Source organism: Mesoplodon bidens (assembly GCF_964165515.1).
Source record: "Mesoplodon bidens genome assembly, chromosome: 11".
Taxonomy (NCBI): domain Eukaryota; kingdom Metazoa; phylum Chordata; class Mammalia; order Artiodactyla; family Ziphiidae; genus Mesoplodon; species Mesoplodon bidens.
The window spans coordinates 22,254,423-22,280,207 of record NC_138167.1 but is presented as its reverse complement, the minus strand read 5'-3'; the positions used below and the strand labels follow the sequence as shown (position 1 = coordinate 22,280,207).

At 40.6% G+C, this 25,785-nt stretch overlaps 2 protein-coding genes across 5 annotated transcripts in view; both read right to left on the bottom strand.

Annotated features, from left to right (window-relative positions):
• Nucleotides 1–599: 599 nt before the first annotated feature.
• REP15 (RAB15 effector protein) lies at nt 600–2,537 on the bottom strand (the record flags this gene model as incomplete). The annotated part of the gene is given in 3 exon segments (XM_081250210.1): nt 600–1,209; nt 1,211–1,355; nt 2,491–2,537. Coding segments are annotated over 3 exon segments (780 nt in total). The 3' UTR covers nt 600–621.
• Nucleotides 2,030–25,785, bottom strand: part of PPFIBP1 (PPFIA binding protein 1) — a 183,585-nt gene continuing 159,829 nt past the window's right edge. For 2 of the 4 annotated variants that reach the window (XM_081249206.1, XM_081249208.1), the window contains 17 exons: nt 24,489–24,604; nt 23,844–23,900; nt 22,502–22,562; nt 22,147–22,176; nt 18,993–19,164; nt 18,483–18,515; nt 16,201–16,351; nt 15,813–15,941; nt 13,702–13,852; nt 12,894–13,005; nt 12,004–12,092; nt 8,386–8,508; nt 7,712–7,837; nt 6,713–6,901; nt 5,030–5,209; nt 4,022–4,087; nt 2,030–3,880 (listed from right to left, as the gene is read on the bottom strand). In XM_081249206.1, coding sequence (XP_081105332.1) covers nt 3,794–3,880; nt 4,022–4,087; nt 5,030–5,209; nt 6,713–6,901; nt 7,712–7,837; nt 8,386–8,508; nt 12,004–12,092; nt 12,894–13,005; nt 13,702–13,852; nt 15,813–15,941; nt 16,201–16,351; nt 18,483–18,515; nt 18,993–19,164; nt 22,147–22,176; nt 22,502–22,562; nt 23,844–23,900; nt 24,489–24,604 — 1,872 coding nt within the window. In that variant the 3' untranslated portion in view covers nt 2,030–3,793. The remainder of the gene's footprint in view (nt 3,881–4,021; nt 4,088–5,029; nt 5,210–6,712; nt 6,902–7,711; nt 7,838–8,385; nt 8,509–12,003; nt 12,093–12,893; nt 13,006–13,701; nt 13,853–15,812; nt 15,942–16,200; nt 16,352–18,482; nt 18,516–18,992; nt 19,165–22,146; nt 22,177–22,501; nt 22,563–23,843; nt 23,901–24,488; nt 24,605–25,785) is intronic. The other 2 variants (XM_081249207.1, XM_081249209.1) reach the window with 1 other exon arrangement.

Genomic DNA, 25,785 nt, shown 5'->3' with positions numbered 1-25,785 from the left:
ACTGCAAACAGATGTTAATCATTATTACAAGGGTTAGTTAAATGGGTCACTGTGTTTAAATCATAGGTAAAGCTAACACTTGAGTCCCACAGGGATCCCACCAAGGTGCTCTCTGTGCAGAGGAAGCAGCTTGGGATGAGGTGCGATCAGGGTAGAGAGGAAGAGAGCCAGGCTAGGTTTTGCTTAGGAGTCCTGAAACGAAACCGGTTTTCTAAATGTAATTAAACCTGTTCTACCCACTTCCCACCCACAGAAGTCAAAACACACTTTACACTTTCAAATGCTAGACTTACTCTATCAAACACACAATTTGTTTTTCAAATTGAACTTTAAGGGTGACTTTATTATCCTCTCTTCCCACTTTAATTGTTGAATAATAAATACAAGATTAAGCTAAATTGTTACATTTTCCCTGAAATACAGGCAGGATTTTTTTCTGTCCATAATCATGATACTAAGATGTTTTGACCCAGGTGATGGTTTTCATTCAATGTGGGGTCGGGGGAGAGGAGAAAAAAGAAATCCCATGAGGAGATGATGCAAGAGGATGAACTTGCTTATTAAAATAAAATATTTTTTTCCTTTTTATCTTACAGGCCAGTCTCATCTCACATAGTCAGTTCAGAGGATGCTAATATAAACCTTGCCCACCTCTCTCAGCCCGTCTTTCTTACTCAGACAGTTTCCAAGCAGTTCCCTGATGGAGACACAATCTTCAGTGTCCAGGATGAACTGTGCCATGGCCGTCCCTCCTGGCAAATGGCCCCTCAGTGTCTCACGTTTGATACTGTTCAGGACAACAGTACTGTCCAGGACAACAGTATGTCTGATGTCTTTAGGCTTTCCTGGCACACCAAAGATGATAAACAGGCCCAGACAATCCTCTCCTATCAAGTTACAGAATTCTTCCAGCTTATCAAACCTACTTCTATTGCTGAAAGACCCCTCTGCCCTGGATTCTGGATTGGAGGGGTCACAAGGCTCAGAGTCCACGGGAGGAAGAGAAGACATCTGTAGAATCTGCACTGCCAGCTGGAGCCTTATTTGCTTATCGGATGCCCAAAAGGTCCAAATCCAGTCCGCCCTGAACAGGAAGGCTTGGTGCTTGGTCATCTTGGTGGTAGTAAGCCAGTTGTCAATGCCTTTTTCATGGCAGAAAGTGACAAAGTGGATTAAGATCTCACTGAGAGGGTTTGGAGCTGGGCATAGATTTGCTCAGCGTGTCTTCAAATCCAAGATACTCCTTCAGTTTCTGGACTGCATGGACTATAGCTCCACTGACCACCTCACAGATGCCAAGAACCTCTTTGCCATCCTTTAGAGCCAACTGCTGCGATGGTTTTTGCCCCGTTTTCCTTGCACCCACACAGCACTACTTCCGCATATCAAACAGGCGAACTATCCTTTCTCAGAGTAAGAGTTTTGCAGTGAAGTCACATCTGCTAACATGGTCCCAGTTTTCTAACTCTTCAGGGAAGGATATATACACACAGCTAAACAGACATGTAGGTCTCCCTGTTGGTCAGCTGGGTGTGTTGTACTCATACAGATTCCTGCTGGTTTATTAAGTTAGAGATATTAACTTTCACAAAAAAACCATCTGTCTTTTACTTGTATTCGCTCTACTTTTAATATTTGGTAACCTCTTCCAAGACATGTTTCCTTTTCCCAAATTTTAGTTTAATTAAAAATAGCACTTACTTCTTTAAAGAACCATACATATAGAACTCACTTCCTTCTACAACTAACTTCTCCAAACCTGTAGGCAAGTCATTTCCCTTTGCTTTTCTGATATCCCTCTGCCATGAGTCCTCATCCCCCAGCTCAGCTGCCTGTGTTTCCTTTCATACAGAAGTTTCTCAAGCAAAGGCCTCAAATTTCTGTGTGTTGATACGTGCTATAAATCCTACTCAAACAAATTTATGGGAGTTTGTGAACTGTAAAGAGTTGGTGTTACTATTCTCTATAGCAGAAATAAAGGCTACTGGTTATTCCAAGCAAAGGAAAAGAAAGTAACAGACGATAAAAATATGAGGCAATTATCAATTGACTTTATTTCTTTTCATATGGTAATACCAGCAGTGCATAATATTTTGTAAATAAAATATATATCATCAAAAAAATTTAACCACATCACATATCATCAGTGATGTTCCATTGTCCTGAATAAAGAATACTTGGCATCTATAACAGTCTCCTGGTATTTTTAACCAGGTTTGAATAACAAATTGTTTTTCAAATGGTGACACGTATTCACATTAAAATAAAACACAAATACGGTAAGAGTCCAATACAGTTACCAAATAATGAATGATAGGGAGCAAAAGATTATTATTAGCATTTAACTGTTTTAGTTATGAATAAATAGTAATTTAGTATCACAGGTTCCTTGATGAAAAGCTTGGTAGCTTGTTAGCTTGAAAGATCATACCACTGACATTCAAATACAGTTTATTAAGCAAGTCCACTGACATATACTGAACTACCCACCCTATGCCAATTTGTGAAAACCTGTCTTTACCACCATTGGCTATCATGAGTCATGATGAAGTACTGAATAAAAAATAGAATATTCTTTCTAATGCCTCTAGAAAATAATAAACATAATAACAGTTTCTGTTGCAGCTTTCTATTTTCTTTATAAAGAATATCTGGGACCTGTGCTACAGAAAAACATGAACTGCATTTTATCATCACAATATAGCCATTATGAAACTAATTTTGCAGCCTTTGAGTTACTGAACTCTGATTGAGACAAAATATTCAGACAAGTATTCAGCTTTTTAAAAAGAATCCCATTCACTAATAGCCTGAGAAATGTACAATTAATAACATTAGGAAGACTGTTAGTATTTTGATGTAATGATATATTTAGCAAAGAGGAAGATAAGAAGCTTAATACTGTAAAGGGCTTTGTTTTGTTTGTTTCTTCAGAAATCATCTCTACAAAATTTGGGGGAGTTTCTGAATGCATTCAAGTTAATAGTATTTAAATGTCCCTCAAGTTCTCCCTTATGAGGTAAGAGGATCCAAGAATTAAGGTTGAAATTCTTAAAAAGCTATTCAACAATTTTGTGATGTATCATCAAAGAAGGGGTATTTCATATATGCTAATTTAGTCTGCATGATCAACACCATTAAATTCAGTTTTGGAGAAAGAAAGATCCTTTATGACCTCTCCAAGAACGAAAATTTTGATCACTGTATTTTTTTTTAATGTGATCTTTTTACCATCTTCCTTATGTCACAAAATAAAAGTTCTATTTTCTATGTACTAAGTATATACATATATTTAGAAAAATATATAAAAATGGGACAATATGTGGAGGCAGGTGGAGGTGTGGCTGGCATTTAGTGGGCACACTGAATGCTTAAAGAAATTCCACATGTTGATTTTGAAAGCACATAACGTCCTGCTTCAAGGGCTGCAGTGCTGTCAAAAATCATTCCCTCACTGGTTACTGCTTCCCAAATCCTCCACGCTGTGAATGTAGATGGAAACACTAGGGCAAAATACTCATATGAAATGCAACACTTTAAATAGAATATATCACAGATTTTTTTCTTTACATTAAATAGAGGAAAAACAATTACACTCTCATTCACCAGTGTCTTCTTTGTCACGGCAACTTTAGAATCGGCACCTAGTCCCTGCTCTCCATTTCCACTTCTAAATGAGAAGTGGGAACGATGAACAATAAACAATCTGTTGTTTACTGTAGATACTGTGACCATTTGAGAAATAAAGTGGAACAAAGATGAAGGGCTCCCCGTGCTCATCCAGGTGCTGCGGTCAGACGTTGGAGTCTTCATCGGTGATGCTGGCACTGGGGGAACGGGCGGCAAAATCTTTAAACATGTCGTCTTCCTTTAACATGTGCTGGAAGACAAGGAGGTGGGAGTCACACACACCGAGGGCCAGGCGCTCTGCACGACCCGCTCTCCACTACACATGCAGTCCTTTGGGGTCATTGTCAAACTTACTTCTAGAAGAACATTTGAAATTCGTTTTACAACTTACGGTTAGATTGTTGATGCCCTCGGAGAATGCGCCTATCTGTCTCACTGTCCCTTCTGAGTCTTCCATCTGCAATGAACATACCAGGACATGACTACTCATGTGCAATAATTTCAAGGAAAGTACAGCAAAATGAACACAAATCTGAGAAGAAATAGTGCAAGTGGTACTGAACGGGGGAGGAGCAACAGAACACTTCTGTTGCATCTCCTCCCACTAATGCAACTGGATGTTAAAGATGAGAAGAAACACTTTACTGGCACATGAACCCTAATGCTCTGATGGTGACAATGGCACCAGCAGACTGTTAATTAGAAGGCAATATTCAGATGCAGGCCCTCATACTGAAAAGGCTAAAGAGTATGTGCTGTCCATTCCTGACTTGTTTTTTTGTTTGTTTTTTTTTTGCGGTACGCGGGCCTCTCACTGTTGTGGCCCCTCCCGTTGTGGAGCACAGGCTCCGGACGCACAGGCCCAGCGGCCATGGCTCACGGGCCCAGCCGCTCCACGGCATGTGGGATCTTCCCGGACCAGGGCACGAACCCGTGTCCCCTGCATCGGCAGGCGGACTCTCAACCACTGCGCCACCAGGGAAGCCCCCTGACTTGTTTTAATACATAGATTTCCTTAATACCAAGACGGTGTAACATAGGTAAATAGCACAGGCTTTGAAACCAGCCGGGCAGGTTAGAATCCCAGTGATTCTGCCAGCTCTTCTATCTTGTGTAAGTTACTTAACCATTCTGTGTCTCGGTTTCCTTATCTCTAAAATGAGGATAACAATACTTCCCATGTATTAGGATTACCCTGAACATTAACACGTTACGTGCTTAGGGTAGTGCCTGGGATGTAGTAAGCAATCTGTTAAGTGCTCGCTTTTATCTTATTATTATCTTTATTTGTAGGCATTTAAGGAAAATGTCTTTGATTAGTAGACACAGTGCACAAAGTTTTCATTTAGTGTTTCAATACTGGAAGAACTTTAAAACAGGTATATAGGGTTACGCTTACCTGCTCTAACCGGTCCAAGTCATCCTCATCATACAGGTGCATGTCCAAACCAGGCTTAAATCCTTTCTTAGATGTACCTCCTGAGGCCTGTCCCAATTCCATTGGACAAACATATTCCTCCCCATCTTCCTGTTTCTTCTTTCTCAGATTCCCAAAATTGCTGAAGGTAAGTTTCTTTGGCTTTAAAAGAAAAGCAAACACAAACATCCAGGGACTTGATAAAATTCATATGACAAAGGACCAATAACACGTATAATTTAATTATTCACACCACAGAGAAAAGCAATTGGATGATTAAGTGGGTATAAGAAAAACAAAGGCATCCTAGGCATATGACTGACATCCAAATGTGATAAAGGATCCTTATCATGACTCTCAGAAGATTAAGCTTGTCCTCCTTATTCATACCAACTAGCTGGGTAGTCACTGTGAAAAGCAAAATATGCCAAGAGCCGCAGTTTTGATAGACAGACCTTAATGCAATGAGATTTCGCAGGGCTGAATTCAATTTTGCAAGGTTTTCCAATCTAAGATCAGCAAAAGAAAATGGCCATTACTGTATTTTCTTTTTGGGTAAGGCTATGATTATCCTGTATGCCTGTTATGCTTCCATAACAGGACTGGTAACTGCTGAAAAGAAACCCACTTTACTGGAGAGAGAATTTCCAGTGAGAGAAGAGAAACTCCATCTTTTCACTGGATAGTCCCTGAGACTATATGTTAAAAGGAGATGGTGATCAGGCTGACGCTGAGAATTTAAATAGAACAGAATCTCTCAGAGGTTTCAAATCTGGTACATCTTTTTTTTTTTTTTTTTTTTTTTTTTTTTTTTTTGCGGTACGCGGGCCTCTCACTGTTGTGGCCTCTCCCATTGCGGAGCACAGGCTCCGGATGCGCAGGCTCAGTGGCCATGGCTCACAGGCCCAGCCACTCAGCGGCATGTGGGATCTTCCTGGACCGGGGCATGAACCCATGTCCCCTGCATCGGCAGGCGGACTCTCAACCACTGCGCCACCAGGGAAGCCCCTAAATCTGGTACATCTTTTAAGGGAGAAAGGGAGCTAAAGAGGAAGTGTCGGGTAGGTAAAAGTGGTTTAAAAAAAAAAAAAGTTTGTGGAGGAGCCACATTTGTGGAGGAATCAATCAACCCTACCTCTACATTCTGTTAGTTGAGATAACGGACTCAGAAGAGCTCACGGAAGAGTGATTTAAAGAAGAAAAAGTGATCTGAATTTGGTATGATCCATGAATCCAGGTAAATCTGGAGATACCCATTCTCTGCTGGTCTACTGTGGATCATTTCTTAATTATCTTTTCCAAGCTTGCAAGGCTGGTTAATGATAAGTATGAGAAGAAATCCTCCTCTTATGCTTGATTTATCCATAGGATAACCGCAATCATTACTGGGCCCAAGTCATGGGCTTTCTGCCTTGGCAAAACATCCATTACGAAGCCAACATCAGGTTCCTTATATTGTTAACGCTAATAAAATAAATGATTTGAGCAAAGATTCCCCCCAGAAGGAAACCTTCAAAAATGCATTTTCCTAATTACTCTTAAAGATGCATTTACCTTCAACCCATCCACAAAACTTAGTAAACCTCAGAAAATGGGATAGCCAGCTAACAGTCAAAACTGAGCCTTTGCTAAAGGCAACTATTAAAGGTAGGAGCTTGAACCAACCTTCACTTTGGCAGTAGCTGTTAAAAGTACATAATCTGGTAACTCCATGGCATCCCGCTTCTGGTGTTGGGCCTCAGCACCGATCAGAAGGTTGAAATGAGTGGCCAAGTGTCTTCGCAGCAGGGTCTTGCTTGGTGGGATGTTCAGTAACTGAGCCATTGTTTCCACATTAAAACGAGGTTCTAGAACCTACAGGAAAAAGTAAGATTCTTTAAGACACCAGGTATCGTACATGTCTGCATTGTGCTTTATAATCTGCAAAGCTCTTTCATTTAGTTATCTCCAATGGCCCTCTCAACAGCCCAGTGAGATAGACCACGGACTTCGATCTTCAATTTAAATATCTTTTCTTTGTTTTGCCTAAGCTAGTGAGAAGTAGAGCTGGTATTGACATCCAGGCATTACAAAGTCGGGGCTTCTGCCTCTCTGAAGTGGTACCTTTGGGAGCCAACTCCTTATGCAACATCAACGTGCAGAAATATAGTCTGTATCATTGCAGGGATTTTAAAACATGATCATATGAGAGCCAGTGGCTACATGTTATCCAACATGAAAGAGGATAATAAAAGAGAAATGGGTTTAAATCCAATCTAGAGTTATATGATATAAATAAAATATATGGGACAGGGCTTCCCTGGTGGCGCAGTGGTTGAGAGTCCGCCTGCCAATGCAGGGGACACGGGTTCGTGCCCCAGTCTGGGAAGATCCCACATGCCGCAGAGCGGCTGGGCCCGTGAGCCATGGCCACTGAGCCTGTGCGTCCAGAGCCTGTGCTCCACAACGGGAGAGGCCGCAATAGTGAGAGGCCCACGTACCACAAAAAAAAAAAAAAAAAATATGGGACAGAATACTCTGAAAGTAAAGATTCACTCGAAATGTTGCAGGAGAGTTCAGTTAGATGACTTTAGGATCATGACCAGCAACAGGTAATAGCCTACTCATTAGACTAATGGAAACACAGTGATAAGAAGTCGGTTTTAAATGAAAACAGAGTTTTACCATGAGCCCACCATGGACACCACTGCCTCTGAGATTGGGGGCATATTCCGCCAAGTCCACGGAGCGCAGCCACTCCATCACGCGATGATTGGTCCACTGCTGAACCTCTGATGGGGTGATGCTATTCTGTGGGAACAAACCACCACCCAGAGCTTCAGTCACTGACTATGGGGTTCCAAATATTAAACCTGCATGCTCATTCTGAAGAGCCTGTCTCATGGAGTGGAATTGTTCTACATCCCACTAAATGTTGATAGAGAAAAAGGTAAAAAGGTGTTTGCTGGTTTGAATTCCCTTTTAAGGAATCTGTGTCCCAGAGTTTTAAGTTTCTTGCACGCTAATAAAGCAGTGCTTTAGGAAAGGTAGTCTTTACAGTGATACTTAACTTCGGGGCTTCAGGAGGCAAGAAAATAAAATACACCCAAGAATGGAGGAAGGAAAACTAAAACACAATCCTTGGCTTCTGTTATACAGGTAGAACCATCACAGGGGGAAAGGAAGGAATATAGGAAGACAAAGCCTAAGAAGTAAATGAGGCTGGATTTGAGGCTCTGAGGGAACCAGACACTTTCCTTCCCTGAAGGCTCCAAGAGGAAATGGGTCTTAGTGTCTCCACACGGGCAGTCACATGCACGGAATGTGTATGCTGTGTAAACCTCAACCTCAGATGCTACCTCGTCAGAGGGTCGCCTCCGCAGACAGTTTGGTTCAAAGTTATTGATCCTCAGGACCTGGATGGCCCTCTTGATACTGAGATGATGGAGCACGCTCATGACCTTCAAAGACAGTAAGTCATCCTGCAAAACAAAACAAAAAGAGGCGCTCACTGAGCAGACCTAGAGCAGGAGAACCTTCTCAGGGAAACCTCAGAAAACTCAATTAAAAGTAGAAGTGCACCTCTAACAATAGGCCTCAAGGGCTTGTCAGGATTTTCAAAGCTTTTATGTAGTAACAGAACTCTTTTTCCTGTGCTGAACAAAATTTTCTCTAGGACCCCAGTATACAATAGAAGGGAACCAAAATTCATGTTGTCCCAACTGAAGCTGACTTCTACCTGTTTCTCTCTCTTCCACTGAGATAAGACTGTGGGACTGCACAGCTCTGAAAAACACAGTTTGAAAAGCACTCGCTAGGCCACTACAAAAGGTGACCTGCTTTGATTTGATTTGATAAAGCAGATAACTGAGAGCAAGCAATGTTCACCGATGACCAAGAGCTGGTTTTCTGAGCTACGGCACATCACAGTCTGGGGGGAAAACCAGAAGAGTGCTCCTATTATACTATACCCCCAGCCTCAAGAAATCTCTGGTTCTAGAATATTGTGCTTTATCTAGCAGACGCTGTGAACAGTTTTGGAAAAATTATATGTTAATCAATGCAAAGCTTCTGGTGAGAAGCAAGAGAGAAGAGAAATGAAGAAGTTATATGTAGCAACATATATGACCAAGTGATTCCTTTAAGGAATAACTTTCACCAGTCTGTGGCTACTGGGAACTTTTCAAACACACCAAAACAAATTATTTTAGAAGAAGGTGATTTGGGGGAATGGGGGGCCCGTGTCAAGATAAGCACCAATCTACTTCCAAACACGCCTAGAAAATAAACAAGGAAAACATCCATTTTAGGCACACCTTACCGAGAACACATTTCTTATACAGGAAAAAAATTAACCTATTACAGAGATATTTTAAAAATAAAATTATAAAACAGTTTAAGTCCTTAAGACTACTTACTGAGGAAAAATTATTTCCTGAATTTTTTTCTAGATTAATGTCTTAAAAACAGTGCCTGAGGATAAGTTAGAGAGGGCATTTTAACATATTTTAATCTAAGATTGAGACACCCATTCAAAACATTTCCACGTGGGTTATGCATAATGTTTACAATGTAAATTAAATGTTCATTATTTTAGTTTAAGGTATTTTAAAAGTGGGGATTTCTTTTAAGTCAAGACACGCTTTTTTGAGGGGGGATTTTAGCCAAGCTTTTTTTTTTTTTTTTGGTGGTACGCGGGCCTCTCACTGCTGTGGCCTCTCCCGTTGCGGAGCACAGGCTCCGGACGTGCAGGCTCAGCAGCCATGGCTCACGGGCCCAGCCGCTCCGCGGCATGTGGGATCTTCCAGGACCGGGGCACGAACCCGTGTCCCCTGATTCGGCAGGCGGACTCTCAACAACTGAGCCACCAGGGAAGCCCTGGTGGGGGGGGATTTTTAAAAATCTCTTAAGTAATTTTAGATTTACAGAAGAGTTTCCAAAGATAGTACAGAGTCCCACAGACCCTTCACCCAGCTGCTTCTAATGTTAACACCTTATATAACCACGATATTCAGCAAAACTAAGAAATTAACATGGACAATAATAAAATTCAATTAAACTCAGGTTTTATTCAGATTTCACCAGTTTTTCTACTAGGTCCTTTTTCTGACCCAGGATCCAATCCAGGATACCAATTTCAAACAGCTTTTTGTGACTTAGGATTTCCTGGGTCAAATTTTCTAAGGTAATTTATTCTTTTATAGCCACAAAGGTTGTACATTTGCCTTTTGTGATTTTCAGCCTCAATTTGCTAACATTCCCACAGGAACATACCCATACCTAGATAGGCAGGCAAACAGGCACAAATGCTCTATGACTTCCTACTACTTGCTAACAGTGGAAACTTGGTTAAGTTACCCAATTTCTCAATTCTTTTGTTTCCTCATCTGAAAGCTGGGGATAACAGAGTGCTAAGTCCAGGACTGCTGAGAACTGAGTATTAATTATGAGTAAAGTGTTTGAAAGAGTGTCTGGCACACAGTAAGTATGCAACATGCCACACGCTGGTGTTATTTTACCTTCAGTTTACATGATGTGCCCACCACAGTTCAGACTTGGGTTCAGGGAAGGAGAAGAAAATGAGCTGAACCCCAAATTTCTTTGATATTGAAAAATTCCTAAATAAGTTAAGTTAGCTGTTTGAAACTTTCAACTTATTTTAAAAAGATACTTGTGGTAGGGGACTTCCCTGGTGGCGCAGTGGTTAAGAATCTGCCTGCCAATGCAGGGGACACGGGTTTGAGCCCTGGTCCTGGAAGATCCCACATGCCACGGAGCAGCTAAGCCCGTGCGCCACAACTACTGAGCCTGTGTTCTAGAGCCCACGTGCCACAACTACTGAAGCCCGCGCGCCTAGAGCCCTTGCTCCACAGCAAGAGAAGCCACCACAGTGAGAAGCCCGTGCACTGCAATGAAGAGTTGCCCACGCGCAGCAACGAAGACCCAACGCAGCCAAAAAATAAATAAATAAATTTCTAAAAAAAAAAAAAAAAAGATACGTGTGGTAGTTGAATCCACAAAAGGCCGTTTAAATAAAAGCATCTTAGACACAACACTCCTAGTACCATGGAGTCTAGAACAAGTTCTCCCGGGACCCATCTCTCCCCACTGGCGTAAAGTAGGGAAAAGTCCTTCTACCCATTGGACAGAGGCTAAAAATACGAAACAGTAATGAAGGAATGAGAGTGGAGGCCTATCTCTGCTTTACTCCAGTAACTCCAGCAGAACTGGGTTGAAGTGAGACGGGCTGGGGGTTTCAGGAAACAGTGCTCAAAAGTGGAAGGGAGGGCTTCCCTGGTGGCGCAGTGGTTGAGAGTCCGCCTGCCGATGCAGGGGACACGGGTTTGTGCCCCCGTCTGGGAAGATTCCACATGCCGCGGAGCGGCTGGGCCAGTGAGCCATGGCCTCTGAGCCTGCAAGTCCGAAGCCCGTGCTCCGCAACGGGAGAGGCCACATCGGGAAGAGGTCCACGTACCGCAAAAAAAAAAAAAAAAAAAAGAAGTGGAAGGGAAGGGAAAAGAAAGCCCCAGTGGATAACAAGTCCCAGCCTTTTGAGTGGTCACTGCTTATAGGAACATATCCCTTAGAAACTGCCAGGGCTGCAAAACTCTACATTCTCTCATTTTCAACATTTTTATGACATATAATTCACATACCATAAACTTCACCCATTCAAAGTGTACACTTCAATGTCTATGCTATTGAATATATACAAAATCAACTTTCTGGATAACTTAGTTTCAATTAGATTTCACCTAGCTTAAATCAGGATTTCAAAATTTCCCAAGGCTATTGCAATCACCAAATCCTACAACTTCAACTTAGAAAAATATGCCTGCCCCTCTCCTCAAGTTAAAACAACCCCTTCAAACTCCAGCGGAATCACTGTGAAAACACTGTATTTTGCTTACCCTATTTCTGTGTTTTTCAGAGAAAAACAGTTTTATCCCCCCAAACCCCAGGAGTGAGTTACTTACAACAGTCATGTAATGAAGCATTCGACCATCTACCCGTCCTTCATCAAACTGGGTCTTGTACTGGGGGAGACCAATATCATCCAACCATCCTAAGGATAGAAATGAGTGTCATTAATGAGCCACAGAACAGCCATTCTTGTGATGAAAAAGAGAAAACCATAATTCAAAAAGAGTCATGTACCACAATGTTCACTGCAGCACTATTTACAATAGCTAGGGCATGGATGCAAGCTAAGTGTCCACTGACAGATGAATGGATAAAGAAGATGTGGCACATATATACAATGGAATATTACTCAGCCATAAAAAGAAACGAAATGGAGTTACTTGTAGTGAGGTGGATGGACCGAGAGTCTGTCATACAGAGTGAAGTCAGAAAGAGAAAAACAAATACCGTATGTTAATGCATATATATGGAATCTAAAAAAAAAAAATGGTACCGATGAACCTAGTTGCAGGGCAGGAATAAAGAGGTAGACATAGAGAGTGGGCTTGAGGACATGGGGCGGGAGGGGGAAGCTGGGGCGAAGTGAGAGTAACATTGACACATACACACGACCGCATGTAAAATCGTTGGCTGGTGGGGAGCAGCCGCATAGCACAGGGAGATTGGCTCGGTGCTTTGCGATGACCTAGAGGGGTGGGATAGGGAGGTGGGAGGGAGGCTCAAGAGGGAGGGGATATGGGGACAGGTATATGCATATGGCTGATTCGCTTTGTTGTGCAACAGAAACTAACACAGTATTGTGAAGCAATTATACTCCAATAAAGATCTATTAAAAAAAACCCAAAAAAACAAAACATCAAAAAAGAAAAAGCAGCTATGTGTGTGTGTGTGTGTGTGTATAAAATTCATTCATTCACTCATCCATGAATTTAAAACCTCTTACTAGTGACCCAGTTGAAATCCAGCTTTCCATGATTGGTTTCTTCTTCGGATCCCAGGGCTTGCAGTGCCAGCTGGAGTTTCTTTCGATGAAGTGAATGCTTGATTCCAAGTTCCTGAATTAATAAAAAGAAACACTGGCATTACAACTCTGTCAACATGGGCTGGATGCCACTGGCAAAGGATGCAAATTCCTCGAAAATCAAGCCAGCATTGAAGACCCAATAATTACATTAAATCAGAATACTAACCCAGGCTGTAAAATGTTGCTGAACAAAAGGCCCCTGGAAAGACCACTGCAGTTGTTTTAGTGGTATGTTAGATACTCCCCACTGGGCTCCTTCCTTTGCAAGATAGGAACTGTAGCATGCATAACAGGAATTCTACCCCTATTTTGTACTAAATGTTAAATAATTGGGAAGAAATGTTAAATAGCTGGACATTAAGTGTAGGGTTCTTTTTTTCCCTTTTGCAAAGTGAAATTGAATTGCATATATTACACTGAGAGGACGGACCAACGACAAAGCCACAGAATGTTTTTGAGAAATAGGAACTGAAACTTTATTATGTCTATATAATTATTTTTTCATTAAAATGCCCAGTGGCTTAAGTGTTTCATAAGGAATCATTAAGACCAGGTCCTCCCTTTAAGTCCATGAGATAAAATAAACATGAAGCAGGAAACTCAAACTTTTTCCAGAATACTTACTAGCTCTACCCACTCCCCTTTTTGGAATATAAAACAAATCTACATTCATATTCCTCTCTCTCTCTCTCTCTCCATTATGCAAACAAAATAGAGAAGCATTCACCTTCTCTAGATCTTGTTGAGAAGCCTGCAAAAGTGTTTGGCCAGATGCAATCCAGCGCTTGCCAGAGTTCAGGTAGGACCCCAAGCCCTGTTCCACAAGCCAATTGCAAACCTGTTCCTTGGTCCACTTGGCAAATGGCATATCCAAGTCACTACAGGAAAATGAACAATCGCATGAAAAACACATAAAAGCCAATCCACTAAGTTACCATCAGGGCTGAACAATTGGCATATCCAGGTCACTACAGGAAAATGAACAATTGCATGACAAACAATTAAAAGCCAATCTGCTAAGTTACCATCAGGGCTGAACAACTGCATATTCACTAGACATGGAGATTCCCTGGTGATACATATTTGACTATGGGAAGCCTAATTTTTAGTACATATTTGGTGGAGAAAGTGATACTGGAGATGAAAGCTCCCTTGTAAGACCACAGTCTTCATGTCAAACAAAACCACTAAAGATTCATCATGATTTAACATGTTTTATAGAAGAAGACTGAGTTAAACCAACAGCTCAAGTTATTATACTACTTTCAACTAATGTTGTTTAAAGATTGAATTTACAATCAGAAAACACTAGGCCAGACTGAAAGAAACTCAAGTCTAACTTGAATTAACTTTAGTAGCATTACGTTTCTCTCCAGGTGGTATTCAATGAGAAGAGGGCAATATGTCATCAATGAGTATGAGAAAGTACAATCAGAGCAAATTTCTGCTTTCTTTTACTATTTTTTTAATTAATTTTTTTCTATCAAAGTATAGTTGACTTACAATGTTGTGTTAGTTTCTTTTTTTTTTTTACAAGTTTTTACAAGTAGTGTTCCTGTTTGGAAAAAAAATGTGGTGATGAACAAAATTTTTCTTTTTAAACAGCACAAGCAAGTCCTCTACTGTGTACAGAGAGAACATATGGCAAATGAGACTGTTTGGTATTTGAAGAAGGCCAAAGAGAGTTTCCTCCTTGATGAAACTTGTGCCCAGCATTCTGCCTGGGTGGGAAGGACCATGTGTAAAAGGTTTCTAGCCCATTATCATCTTAAAAGATTTAGTATCAATGAATTGTGCTATATATTTGCCAACTCCACCCTTTTTTATGTTGAGCAAATCAACATAGCAGTTCCGAACCAGCCCTAAACTGTGATAAGGGTGTAGGAAAAGTTCTTAGAGTCTTAATAGATAAAAACATTACACAGTCCTGATAAATTGAAGAATTCGGATAGAATGTATGTCTTTTAAGTGTTTTCACAGACTGTATCAATTACTAATGTTTACTGAACAGTTGTTATTTGCCAGATACTTAACACACGTTAACTCATTTAATCGTCACAATCATCTTTTGGAGTAAGTACTAATTCATACTATGGGAAACAGAGGCGCAGAGCATGGAAGTAATTGCTCAAGGTCACTCAGCTTGTAGGAAGCGGTGAAGCCAGAAATCAGGTCCAAGCAGTCCCTCTCTAGAACCTATTCTTTTTTTTTTTTTTAAAGTAAAGTACAGCTGAGTCACAGTGTTGTGTTAATTTCCAGTGTACAGCAAAGTAATTCAGGTATACATATATATCTATATGTATATATTGCTTTTTCATATTCGTTTCCATTCTGGTTTATTACAGGCTGTTGAATATAGTTCCCTGTGCTACACAGTAGGACCTTGTTGTTTATCCATCCTACATATAATGGTTTGCATCTGCTAATCCCAAACTCCCCATCCATCCCTCCCCCGCCTCCCCTCCCCCTTGGCAACCACAAGTCTGTAGAACCTATTCTTAACCACTAGGCTATCCCATCTTTCCAGAGGTATGCTTTAGAGCACTAATAATTGTTTTCTATGTAAAATTTAAGTCTAAGAGCCATTCCAGTACAGATGCTGCTGACACTTTAGCTCTGGGTCCTCACCTAGCTCACAGAGCCCTCATCTTCTGTATAGTTTTTCACCAACCACAGCCGAATTGCACTGCTCTAAAGATGATGGAGGCTTCCACAAGGCACAGCAGTAAGCAATGGATTTGACTGTCTAACCCAGGGCCCATACTAACACCACAGGTGCTCACGAGACCTTGAGGCTTGGGTAGAGATGCAAAAGACCATTCGTTTGACTGTTCTTACCTGTTAGATTGTCCCAAATCTCGAGACCAACCCAGTCGGGGTCCTGCAGTTGCTCTTGTCCCTCCTCTTTTGAATTCAGGCTCAGACATGTCATCTGGGTTAAATGTAGTCGATTGACTTCTCCTAAGTCTGAAAAGAAGACACAACACATTAGACCTGAGGAAGCCTTTGACTTTAATCAGAACATTTTAAACTGACGCTTACGTACGGTTAGAATAGACATTTGGATTTAAACTTTAACTGAGAGTCAATGAGTTAATGAATCCCAAATCACACTCTCCATCCATAAAAGGATCACAAAAGCCTTACAATTTCGTAACTATTTTCAGCCAATTTTCCATTTATTCCGACATTTGAGCCACATACAAGACAAAGCTCTGTTACTTACTTTCCAAAGAGTCTCATGATACCCCTAGATTTCTTTTTGGAATCCGGCGATGGTGGCGATATCTGGAAGGGACTGCTCCCCTGTGAATCTTTTGGCTGAGACGATACACCAGCCAGATCTAAGTGCTCAGGTGTCTCCTTCTCTGTTTCAGCTATTCCAAGAACAGAATACGAACTTGGTGAATTTTAAAATACGGAATGAACATGACTAGATGTTAACCTCCTTGGTTTAAGCAACTGTTAAGAATTCTTCTTCTGTTTGGTCTATAAACCAGTGACTTATAAAGAACACCCTGCAAATATTAAAAATGGAACACAAATCTATGTTCTACTCTACAGCCTACTCTATTGTGTACCAAGTTCATTAACTTACAAATTACAACTTCTTCGAGATTCAAAGGTGGGATAGGATTACCATCTTCTTTCCTTGACTGATCTGAATTCGTAATGAAATTATACTCAGTCTTGCTACAGCACTTGGTACTGCTGACTACCTCCTCCAAAACTGACATCTCCTTTAGCTTCCTGACATGACATGCTCCTAGATCTGTCATCTGAAAGTTTCTTTGCTGTACCACTGTTTTCTCTTCTTCTTCCACTCCAAGATTCTGTCCTGGGTTCCCTCTGCAGGATCTTTTGACAAGCTCACGCACTCTATGCTCAGTCCGAAATGATGGCTTTGCTCATTTACAAGCAGCTGGTATCAGAATCTCTGAGCCTAATAATCTCTCTCCCCAGCTTCAGTATCTGAATGTCTGTGGATATTCCCAATTTGATGTGCCAGGGATATCTTGGACTCAACAAATCCATCCAATTTTCCTGAGAGTCTTCTCTTACATTTTTGTATTTCATATTTCATTAATACTAGTTAATTTTCTCCCTGTTATTCCAGTCCAAACTCTTTGTCATTTTCTTTTCATTCCCTCCTTTCCTTTGGCATTTACCTCAAATTGTTTACCAAGTTCTGGCAATTCTTTATAGAAGAAATGTATTCCTATTTATAATGTAATGTTTCAGACACTGAGAGAAGAATGAACTGGGTCTTCGTAAATTTTTCATTTGATATAAATCAATGCCAGTTGATTCTGCCATAAAACAATAACATCCAAATCTGCTACTCTCAGACCTCCTAGCATCCACTATCCTAGTTCTTCTAGCTGTCTTTTAACAGACGATCCCACACTAGCAAACACAAGGAATGCTGTTTCCTCAGTGGGAGAATGTGCACTTTTATACAGCAAAGTAAAAGTTGTACAAAAACCACAGGGACAGTGTTTCAGCAAGATCTAAAAGTTGCAGAGGCTGACTTTTCTATGAAGCAGAGCTGTGATTATAGGTTATGGTAAGCAGCATTTGCCTCTTAGCGTTGACAATGTATTTCTTCTAAGAAAGATGCAAAAACATTTGAAAATAGTTGTCTGAAGAGATCATTTTTATTCACCCTGTGTTCATTCTGGACATTTAACGGTACAGAGAGAGAGAAGTCACCTTTGCTGATCTACATGAATACCTCTGTGGATATCTATACAAGGTAATAGGACCTATTGGGAAAACCCAAAAGAACATTTCCATTCAAACTCTACAGCCATGACGGTTACAGGCGTCCCTGAAAATGTTGCCCGGCCCACCTTTATTCTAAAAGCATCCTGTTTTTATTTTTTATTTTGAGGATTTTACCCCTACTGTATTCTGCCCTTTAAAGAGGAAAACTGAGCTTCCCCTCTCCTAAAATCGCTTTGGGGGTGACTCCTCAGATATCGCATACAGTTACCTCTGCTGTCACTAAATGTCACCCGCATCTTCAAAGCAATAATGTGTCAGAAGAATGTTCCCCTAAGAGAAGTCAGTCTAAACTGAACGTTTTCAATGTCTTCCACAGACCTGTTTGGCTAAAAACACTTCTTTCTGGAGGCTGGGGAAACATAACCGTGGAGAAGGCGTCGCAAGGCCCTGCGAGTTAGCGTGATGTGATATGTGCTTCGGGGTGAAGGAGCTGGATTTATGACACCAGGGCACTCCTGCCCTGCACTCGGATGGCCCCTGGGCACATCTCGCAGAGCTGCTCGCAAGGTGCCATTAGCATGGGTTACAGCAGCGTTCAGGCTTGGAAGCAAAGGCTCTATAGAGAGTCCTTTTGAGCGGAAGGTGGGAGGAACTCTCTGGAGTGGAGAACTCCGTCTTCTGATGCCAGTTCACTTTCTAGAGGTGACAGATGCCAAGGAGCAGGGATTAGCTCGGCCGGGAGCGAGGCGCTGGCGAGGGAGGCATGCAGGGGTACGGTACCTAAGGTGGGTGCACTGGCACTTCGTTTACGATCTTCAGAAATCCCAACAACGCACACAATCACACGCAGCCCAGTGGAGAGAACACAGGGGAATGACAAAATGAAACACAGATCAAAGTCCTACTCACAAAATACACACAGTGGGAGGGAAGGCGGGCACCGCACTGTGCTTCCGATGCTACACACAGACTCCATTAGCACTGTCATTATGGGCTTAATTTTACCCTCTTTCGGAATAGATGGGAAACTGCTTATAATGATGTCAGAGAGAATCACGGTTTTTGGTCTTTCCTCTAAGTTTACACCCAGAACAGAGAGCAGGGTGAGACAGTCCACACTATCTTTACCTCTGAATTAAGCCCATGGAAGCATTTTTTGCTAACTTTTCCCCCAAGTCATTCACCGTCATTTCTGAGAAAGAGAAATGTACAAATAGATGAATAAGGGAAAAGATTGATCTTTTCCTCATTCTGGAAGAATTAAGGCAAAGGCATTTTGGCCACACATACCCAAGTTTGGTGCACTTGCTGTCCTCTTGTTACTTTTGATTTTAAAAAATCCACGACCAAAGGAAGATCTGGTTTTTCGAGTGCCAAAGGGATTGTCATCCACAGAGGCATCGTGTCCCGGAGCTTTGTGAGGGAGGCTCCCAAATGGGCTGCTTTCTACCACAGCTTTAGCCTGAGAGAGAAGTGATAATAAATGTGACACAGCACGAATGTGCATCATTATCAGTACATGCCCGGCACAGTACTAAATATGTTACACACGTGATTTTATTTAAAAGAATAACTGAACTAACAAATTGATTACGAATGTCAAATGCCTTGTTAGAAGTTAAAAAAGGTCAGTTCTGAAAGCTACTTAAGGAACAACAACAAAGACATGTTCATCACTAATCTTAATCCATGTATTCAGGGCTTTAAATATTTAGGATAGATTTAGACATTCTCAAATTTTATTTTATTTTCCTCATAGACATGGAGATAAAATATTATGTAACTAGCAGTAGATGTCCTACTTTTCTATCATTTATGACAAAGATTTGGCTATGATATAGTTCTCAGTCTTTATAACTACATCAGTAGAAGCCCAATATAATGTAATTATTCTGTAAAGTAGGCATTAGTCCCAAGCTCCTATACAAGCAGTATAAAGAGTTTCTACTCCAGTTATTTTAAATATTCCTCTCAAAGAATTAATAATAAAATGAAAGCAAAATCAGCAACTGTTTAAAATATATTTTTTTGAAACAGGATTCTGGGTTATATTCACATCTTGCCTGTGAGTTACCAAACATGGATCACCAGTTTCAAAGACTGTGATAGGTTCAGATACGCTTAACTAAACCCACTAAAATTAAATTTTTCTTGATTGATTCAGAAGCCACTTCAGATCTTTACAATATTTCAGAATCTTTTTCAAGAACTTCAATTGTGATTTTTAAATACAGGCATACCTCATTTTATTGCGTCTCGCTTTATTGTGCCTCATAGATATTGTGTTTTTACAAACTGAAAGTTTGTGGCAACCCTGCATTGGTGCCATTTTTCCAAGAGCATTTGCTCATTTTGTGTCCCTATGTCACATTTTGGTAATTCTCACAATATATCAAACTTTTTCATCATTATTATATGGAGATCTGTGACATGACTTTAGTTTTGTTTTGTTTTGTTTTTTTGCGTTACGCGGGCCTCTCACTGTTGTGGCCCCTCCCGCTGCGGAGCACAGGCTCCGGACGCGCAGGCTCAGCGGCCATGGCTCACTGGCCCAGCCGCTCCATGGCATGCGGGATCCCCCCGGACCGGGGCACGAACCCGTGTCCCCTGCATCGGCAGGCAGACCCTCAACCACTGCGCCACCAGGGAAGCCCTATAAAGCACTTTTTAATGAAGGTATGTACATTGTTTTTTTTTTACACATACAGCTACCGCAGATGAAACAGACTACAGTATAGTGTAAACATAACTTTTATATGCACTGGGAAACCAAACAATTTGTGTGACTCACTTTATTGCAACATTTATTTTATTGCAATATTTGCATTATTATGGTGGCCTGGACCTGCACCTGCAATACCTCCGAGGTATGCTTATAGCTTATTTTTGAGCTTTTTGGTTATTTGAGTTGTCAGTTATAGTAACATGGTCTCTTATATTGTTTCAGTACTCTCCAAGGATTCTTTTGTTTGCATGTTCTCATTTCCTGAACATCTCTTGTCCTCTCTTTCTTTTTTGCAGAAGTGGAGAGAAGGGTGAGGGGATACAGGCTTTTAAGGTGGTTATTTTCCTCTATATATCTACCATTCATAGTAACTAAAAATGTACAAATGCCACAATGTAGTGGTACTGTTATCTGTCTTAATGCTGAGGCCAAAATCATTTCACACCACTTATTGAATTAGCGAGACAAAAAGAACAATGGCTTGAATTACAGCTGTGTCCACTGTCTGTGGTTTGTCAGTTACACCTATATCACGACTCAAGGCACTAAGAGCCAACAGTCGAGGGCCTGCATCTGGGGATAGTACGTCTACCAGACTGTGACCTGTGCAAGGGTAACGACCGAAAATCAGACAAAAGAAGAACCAGAGCCCATGCTGATGATGCCTTTAAAAATACCAGAATGTTGGGCTTCCCTGGTGGCACAGTGGTTGAGAGTCCGCCTGCTGATGCAGGAGACACAGGTTTGTGCCCCGGTCCGGGAAGATCCCACATGCCGCGGAGTGGCTGGGCCCGTGAGCCATGGCCGCTGAGCCTGCGCGTCCGGAGCCTGTGCTCCGCAACGGGAGAGGCCACAACAGTGAGAGGCCCGCGTACCGCAAAAAAAAAACAAAAAACAAAAAACCCAGAATGTTAGCTGTAGATGGACAGTGGTTATATAAAATAAACAGCTGGTGATCTTTCTAAGAAGGGCTTTTTGTGAAGTCTAAGGAAGGCTGGGTATGGTCATTATGATCATCAAATAGCGTGAAGGAGAGTTTGGGGCTTTGTTTTTGTTTTTTCAATAACTTACTGAGGTGAAAGTCATATAATGTAAAAGTAACTATTTTAATATTCCTCCCCCCCACCTTTTTTTTAAACCCCACATTTGTTTATTTATTTATTTTTGGCTGTGTTGGGTCTTCGTTTCTGTGTGAGGGCTTTCTCTAGTTGCGGCGAGCGGGGGCCACTCTTCATCGCGGTGCGTGGGCCTCTCACTATCCCGGCCTCTCTTATTGCGGAGCACCGGCTCCAGACGCGCAGGCTCAGTAGTTGTGGCTCATGGGTCTAGTTGCTCTGCGGCATGTGGGATCTTCCCAGACCAGGGCTCGAACCCATGTCCCCTGCATTGGCAGGCAGATTCTCAACCACTGCGCCACCAGGGAAGCCCCAAAAGTAACTATTTTAAAGTGAGCAATTCTGTGGCATTTATCACATTCACAGTGTTGTGCAACCAACACCCCTATCTAGTTCATGGATTCATGTCATATGTGATCCTTTGTGTTGGGCTTCATTCATTTGGCATGTTTTGCAGATTCTGAGAGTTTTGGTTTATTGGAGACATTTAAGCAGTCTTACGTATTACGTATTAAGCAGTCTTACGTATTATGTATTAAGAAGTCTACTATGTATCTTAGAACTCCCAAACATTTTTACATTGTAATCTGGACATAAAAATTACCTCTGAAGGCTTCAGAACAGACTCCTTTTCCTGTTCAAAACAACAACAGTATTTAAGATTGTTATAGGAATCCTTTATCTAGTCAGAATTTCTCACATATATATAATTCAACAAATTAAAATCAATTTACATCTATTCCTAAGCTACAAAATCTCACCTTCATTTATTTCCTACAATGTTTTATTAAAGTCTCCACTTTGGGCTTTACTTTCAATCTTTTATACTCATATTTCTTAATATTTATCATTAACTATGGTACCTAATAATTTTCCATTATTGAAACCACAAACGGGAAAATGAAGATCCCTAAATGTTTTCTTCTCAGGGTAACAGACAGAAAAAACACAGGACCAACCCCGTCTGATGACTCTTTCTTCAGATTGCCAAGGCTGCTAGACTTTTGCAGACTTGAAGTTCTAAAAATAATGATAATAACAATTATGATTAATAATAAGTGGCTCTGGTGTCCCTGTTTCTAAGTAGAATGGCTTGGAAAGAAACTAAGATTGTATGTGAGTGGAAACCTGGAAATAAAAGAAAATCTGGATTTAGGCAGTCACTTATGTGCTTAACTAAATTATAATGTTCAGTTCTTTTAAAAGCAGGGGTGGTTAACGGCCCTGCCAATAACTCTAAATGTTCTGCACATGTCAGAATAGCTGGAAAAACACTTAGGACTATCTTGTGATGTCAATATTTGAAAATAAACCAGTGTTTTCCACGGACTAGTGGCGTATCCTTTGCAAATACACATTCACACCAGGGACTTTTAAAATACTCATGTACTTTTCATATATAATCCTCCTAATGAAAATACAGGACAAAAGCTTTACTTTCCAATTTACAAAGGAATCAATTTTCTGAGTCTGGCAAAGCACTTCATTTTACAGTTCTAATCAAGCATGATAGAGGAATCCCTATTGTTGCCTATAATAACTCACTTACAATCCTAGTAAAGGCAGAGTGACAGTGTGAACATCTGGAGAGCCTTTCTCTTTCACATAAGTAGCATTCAATTATACAGAGCTGGTGTTACTCAAAAACTGAAGGCAGGAGTATGTGACCAGTTTAAAAACAGAGCGAAAAAAGTAACATCTTTGCTCTAAGACACAGAATAATATACTCACCAACAAAAGCTTTAAAAGGCATTTCTCATGTATTTTTGTGTAAATAAGTTGCTAGAAATGTCGACTACCAAATACAGTAAAAGATAATGGACAGCAAAGAAAAGATCTCATCTTTGAGTACTGCTCTGAAAATAGATTTTCCTAATGTAATACAGACATTAACTTGGATAAACTTAGCTATTAGGTCAGCTTATTAAGTTGAAAGTGTAAAAAACATGGCAGCCTTGCCAGCCATTGCATCGTTCTCTGCGATGCTTTTCTGATACACTTATATCCAGAATATAAGTCAGTACAAAAATGAAATTAAAAGCACCGAACTTCAAATGAAAACTGATGAAGAAAGGCTAAGATGGCAGAAACCTGGCACGAGATAATGGTAAAAGAGCCAGTGTTGATGTGTTACTTTACAAACCCCACTCCACGCCCCCCCACCCGATCATTACGGCTGCATTAGTTCATTCATGCCTCAGAGCCATTTGCTTTTAATACTAGTCATTGTTAGTGTAACAGAAGCTTCCTCTTTCCCAAGCATCAATCATATTTTTTTACATTTGATAAAACAGAACTTACGAAAGACTATCGCATAGTTGAGTTTCAACGGCAGAACCAAGGATTAGTTTTCCATCACTAAAATATTAAAGAAAAAAGGTATTTATGAGCTTCATGAAAAAAAAAAGACCATAAGTATTCCAACTGAACAGAATTGTCAAAAACAAAAAACTGTGCAAGGACAGTTATTTCTCTATTTTTTGATATTCTATTTAATTTTACTTGATCTAATTGTAAGATTAGGCAATTAATTTGGGAAGATGGTCCCCCCAAATTCTATTTGCCTACAGAGGAACTACTGTATCCCTCTCCTGTCTCCTTCACAGCGTCTTCCAAACAGCCTCAGGCACATACATGACTGCCGTTATTCTGCTTGCAATCCTTTGATGGCCACCTATGACCCAGGATATAAAATCCAAGTTCCCTAAAATCCCTCTCTAACCTAATCAGCACACCTCCCCAGCCTCATCTCCAGTTACTTCCTACTTCACATCTTTTATTTTAATAATACAGAACTGCATGGGGTTCCCTGGCACAAGTCTTGCTGTTTCTTGCTTCTCTGGGTAAAAGATTATGTCTGAAAATAAATGCAGTGCACCCTTGCTTTTGGTGGATCTACTTTTCTGGGTATTTATATCGCAGTGTTAGATCATAAATGACATATACTTCTCCTCAAATGAAGTCTCTGGCTTAGGAGGCAATTTCACTTTTTCAGAAGTTTCCAAGCCTTTAGATGCTGGCAATAATGAAGGGATTGAAACTTGCAAGATGCTGGTGTGGAACTGTAATATAATAATAAAGGGCCAAAAATCAATCCAACAAATAAACAAAACACAAGCCACAGAGTAACAAAAAATAAATAAGACAATTAAGTGGTCTATTTATGGCTAAAATTTCATACACCTGTGTTTAGAACTCTATTCTTATATTCATAAAATGGTTTCAGGACATAAACATGTATAAGTGTTACTCAGAGAAAACATTCTGGAAGAAAGTAATTATTGAACTTGCTTCTGAAGAAGACACCGAATATTGAGAATAAGACATAATAAATACCATTAAGTAAGTTAATAGAAAAATCTAACAACTTTAAGCCCCGGTTGAAATCTTGGCCCTGACACACTTGCCTAAGTGACCTTGACCTCAGGCAATCACTTAACTGCCTTAAACTTAGGCAAGTCAGTTTTGTCCTCTGTAAAATGACAATGGCAATGCCTACCTTACAGGGTTGCAATGATTTTAGATGAGATTTGGTTAAAGAGCTTCGTAAACAAAGCACTATTTCCATTTTAATTTCTACCATTAGTCTAATATAGAACATTGGTCAAGCCAGTTAATTATTATTCTATATGTGAACAAGCTGACTAACTTCGATGAACAGAATTGATAAAAGGAGTAATTAAAACAAATTATAATAGACTTTGTGGCTACATTACTTAAACCATGTTGATTAATCGTAACAATATTATAGCAAAAACAAAAACAAAAAATAATACATTTCCCCCGCAGAAATGCTTTGTATATCCTAAGGATGGATTTGGTCAAAGGATTTCTAAACACTGGTTTTCAGTAATTTCTGACAACCAGAGAGGAGTTAGATTGTGAGCCACTCCACAAAGCAATAAATGAAACACTTCAAAAAATATTCCAGTAAAAAAATGAGTGAACTCACTTCTGCAAGTCAACCAATCTGAGATAGCTCTTGGCTTCTGCGAGTCAGCTAGTCAGGTAGGGACTCACACCAGGAACACACGTCTGAATGCCAACCAGTCAACAACAGTCTCGCCTTCACAACCACACACAGCTGACGTCAACTCACTCCTGCCTCTGAAAGCCCAACCCCTGAGCTCCTAGCATCCTAAAAACCCTCCATGTGATCCACTCAAAGAGAATGTCCTTGACCAGCAAAGTTCACTTACTTAAATAAGCAATAAATTCAGCTTTGTGATTTTTGTTTCAGTTA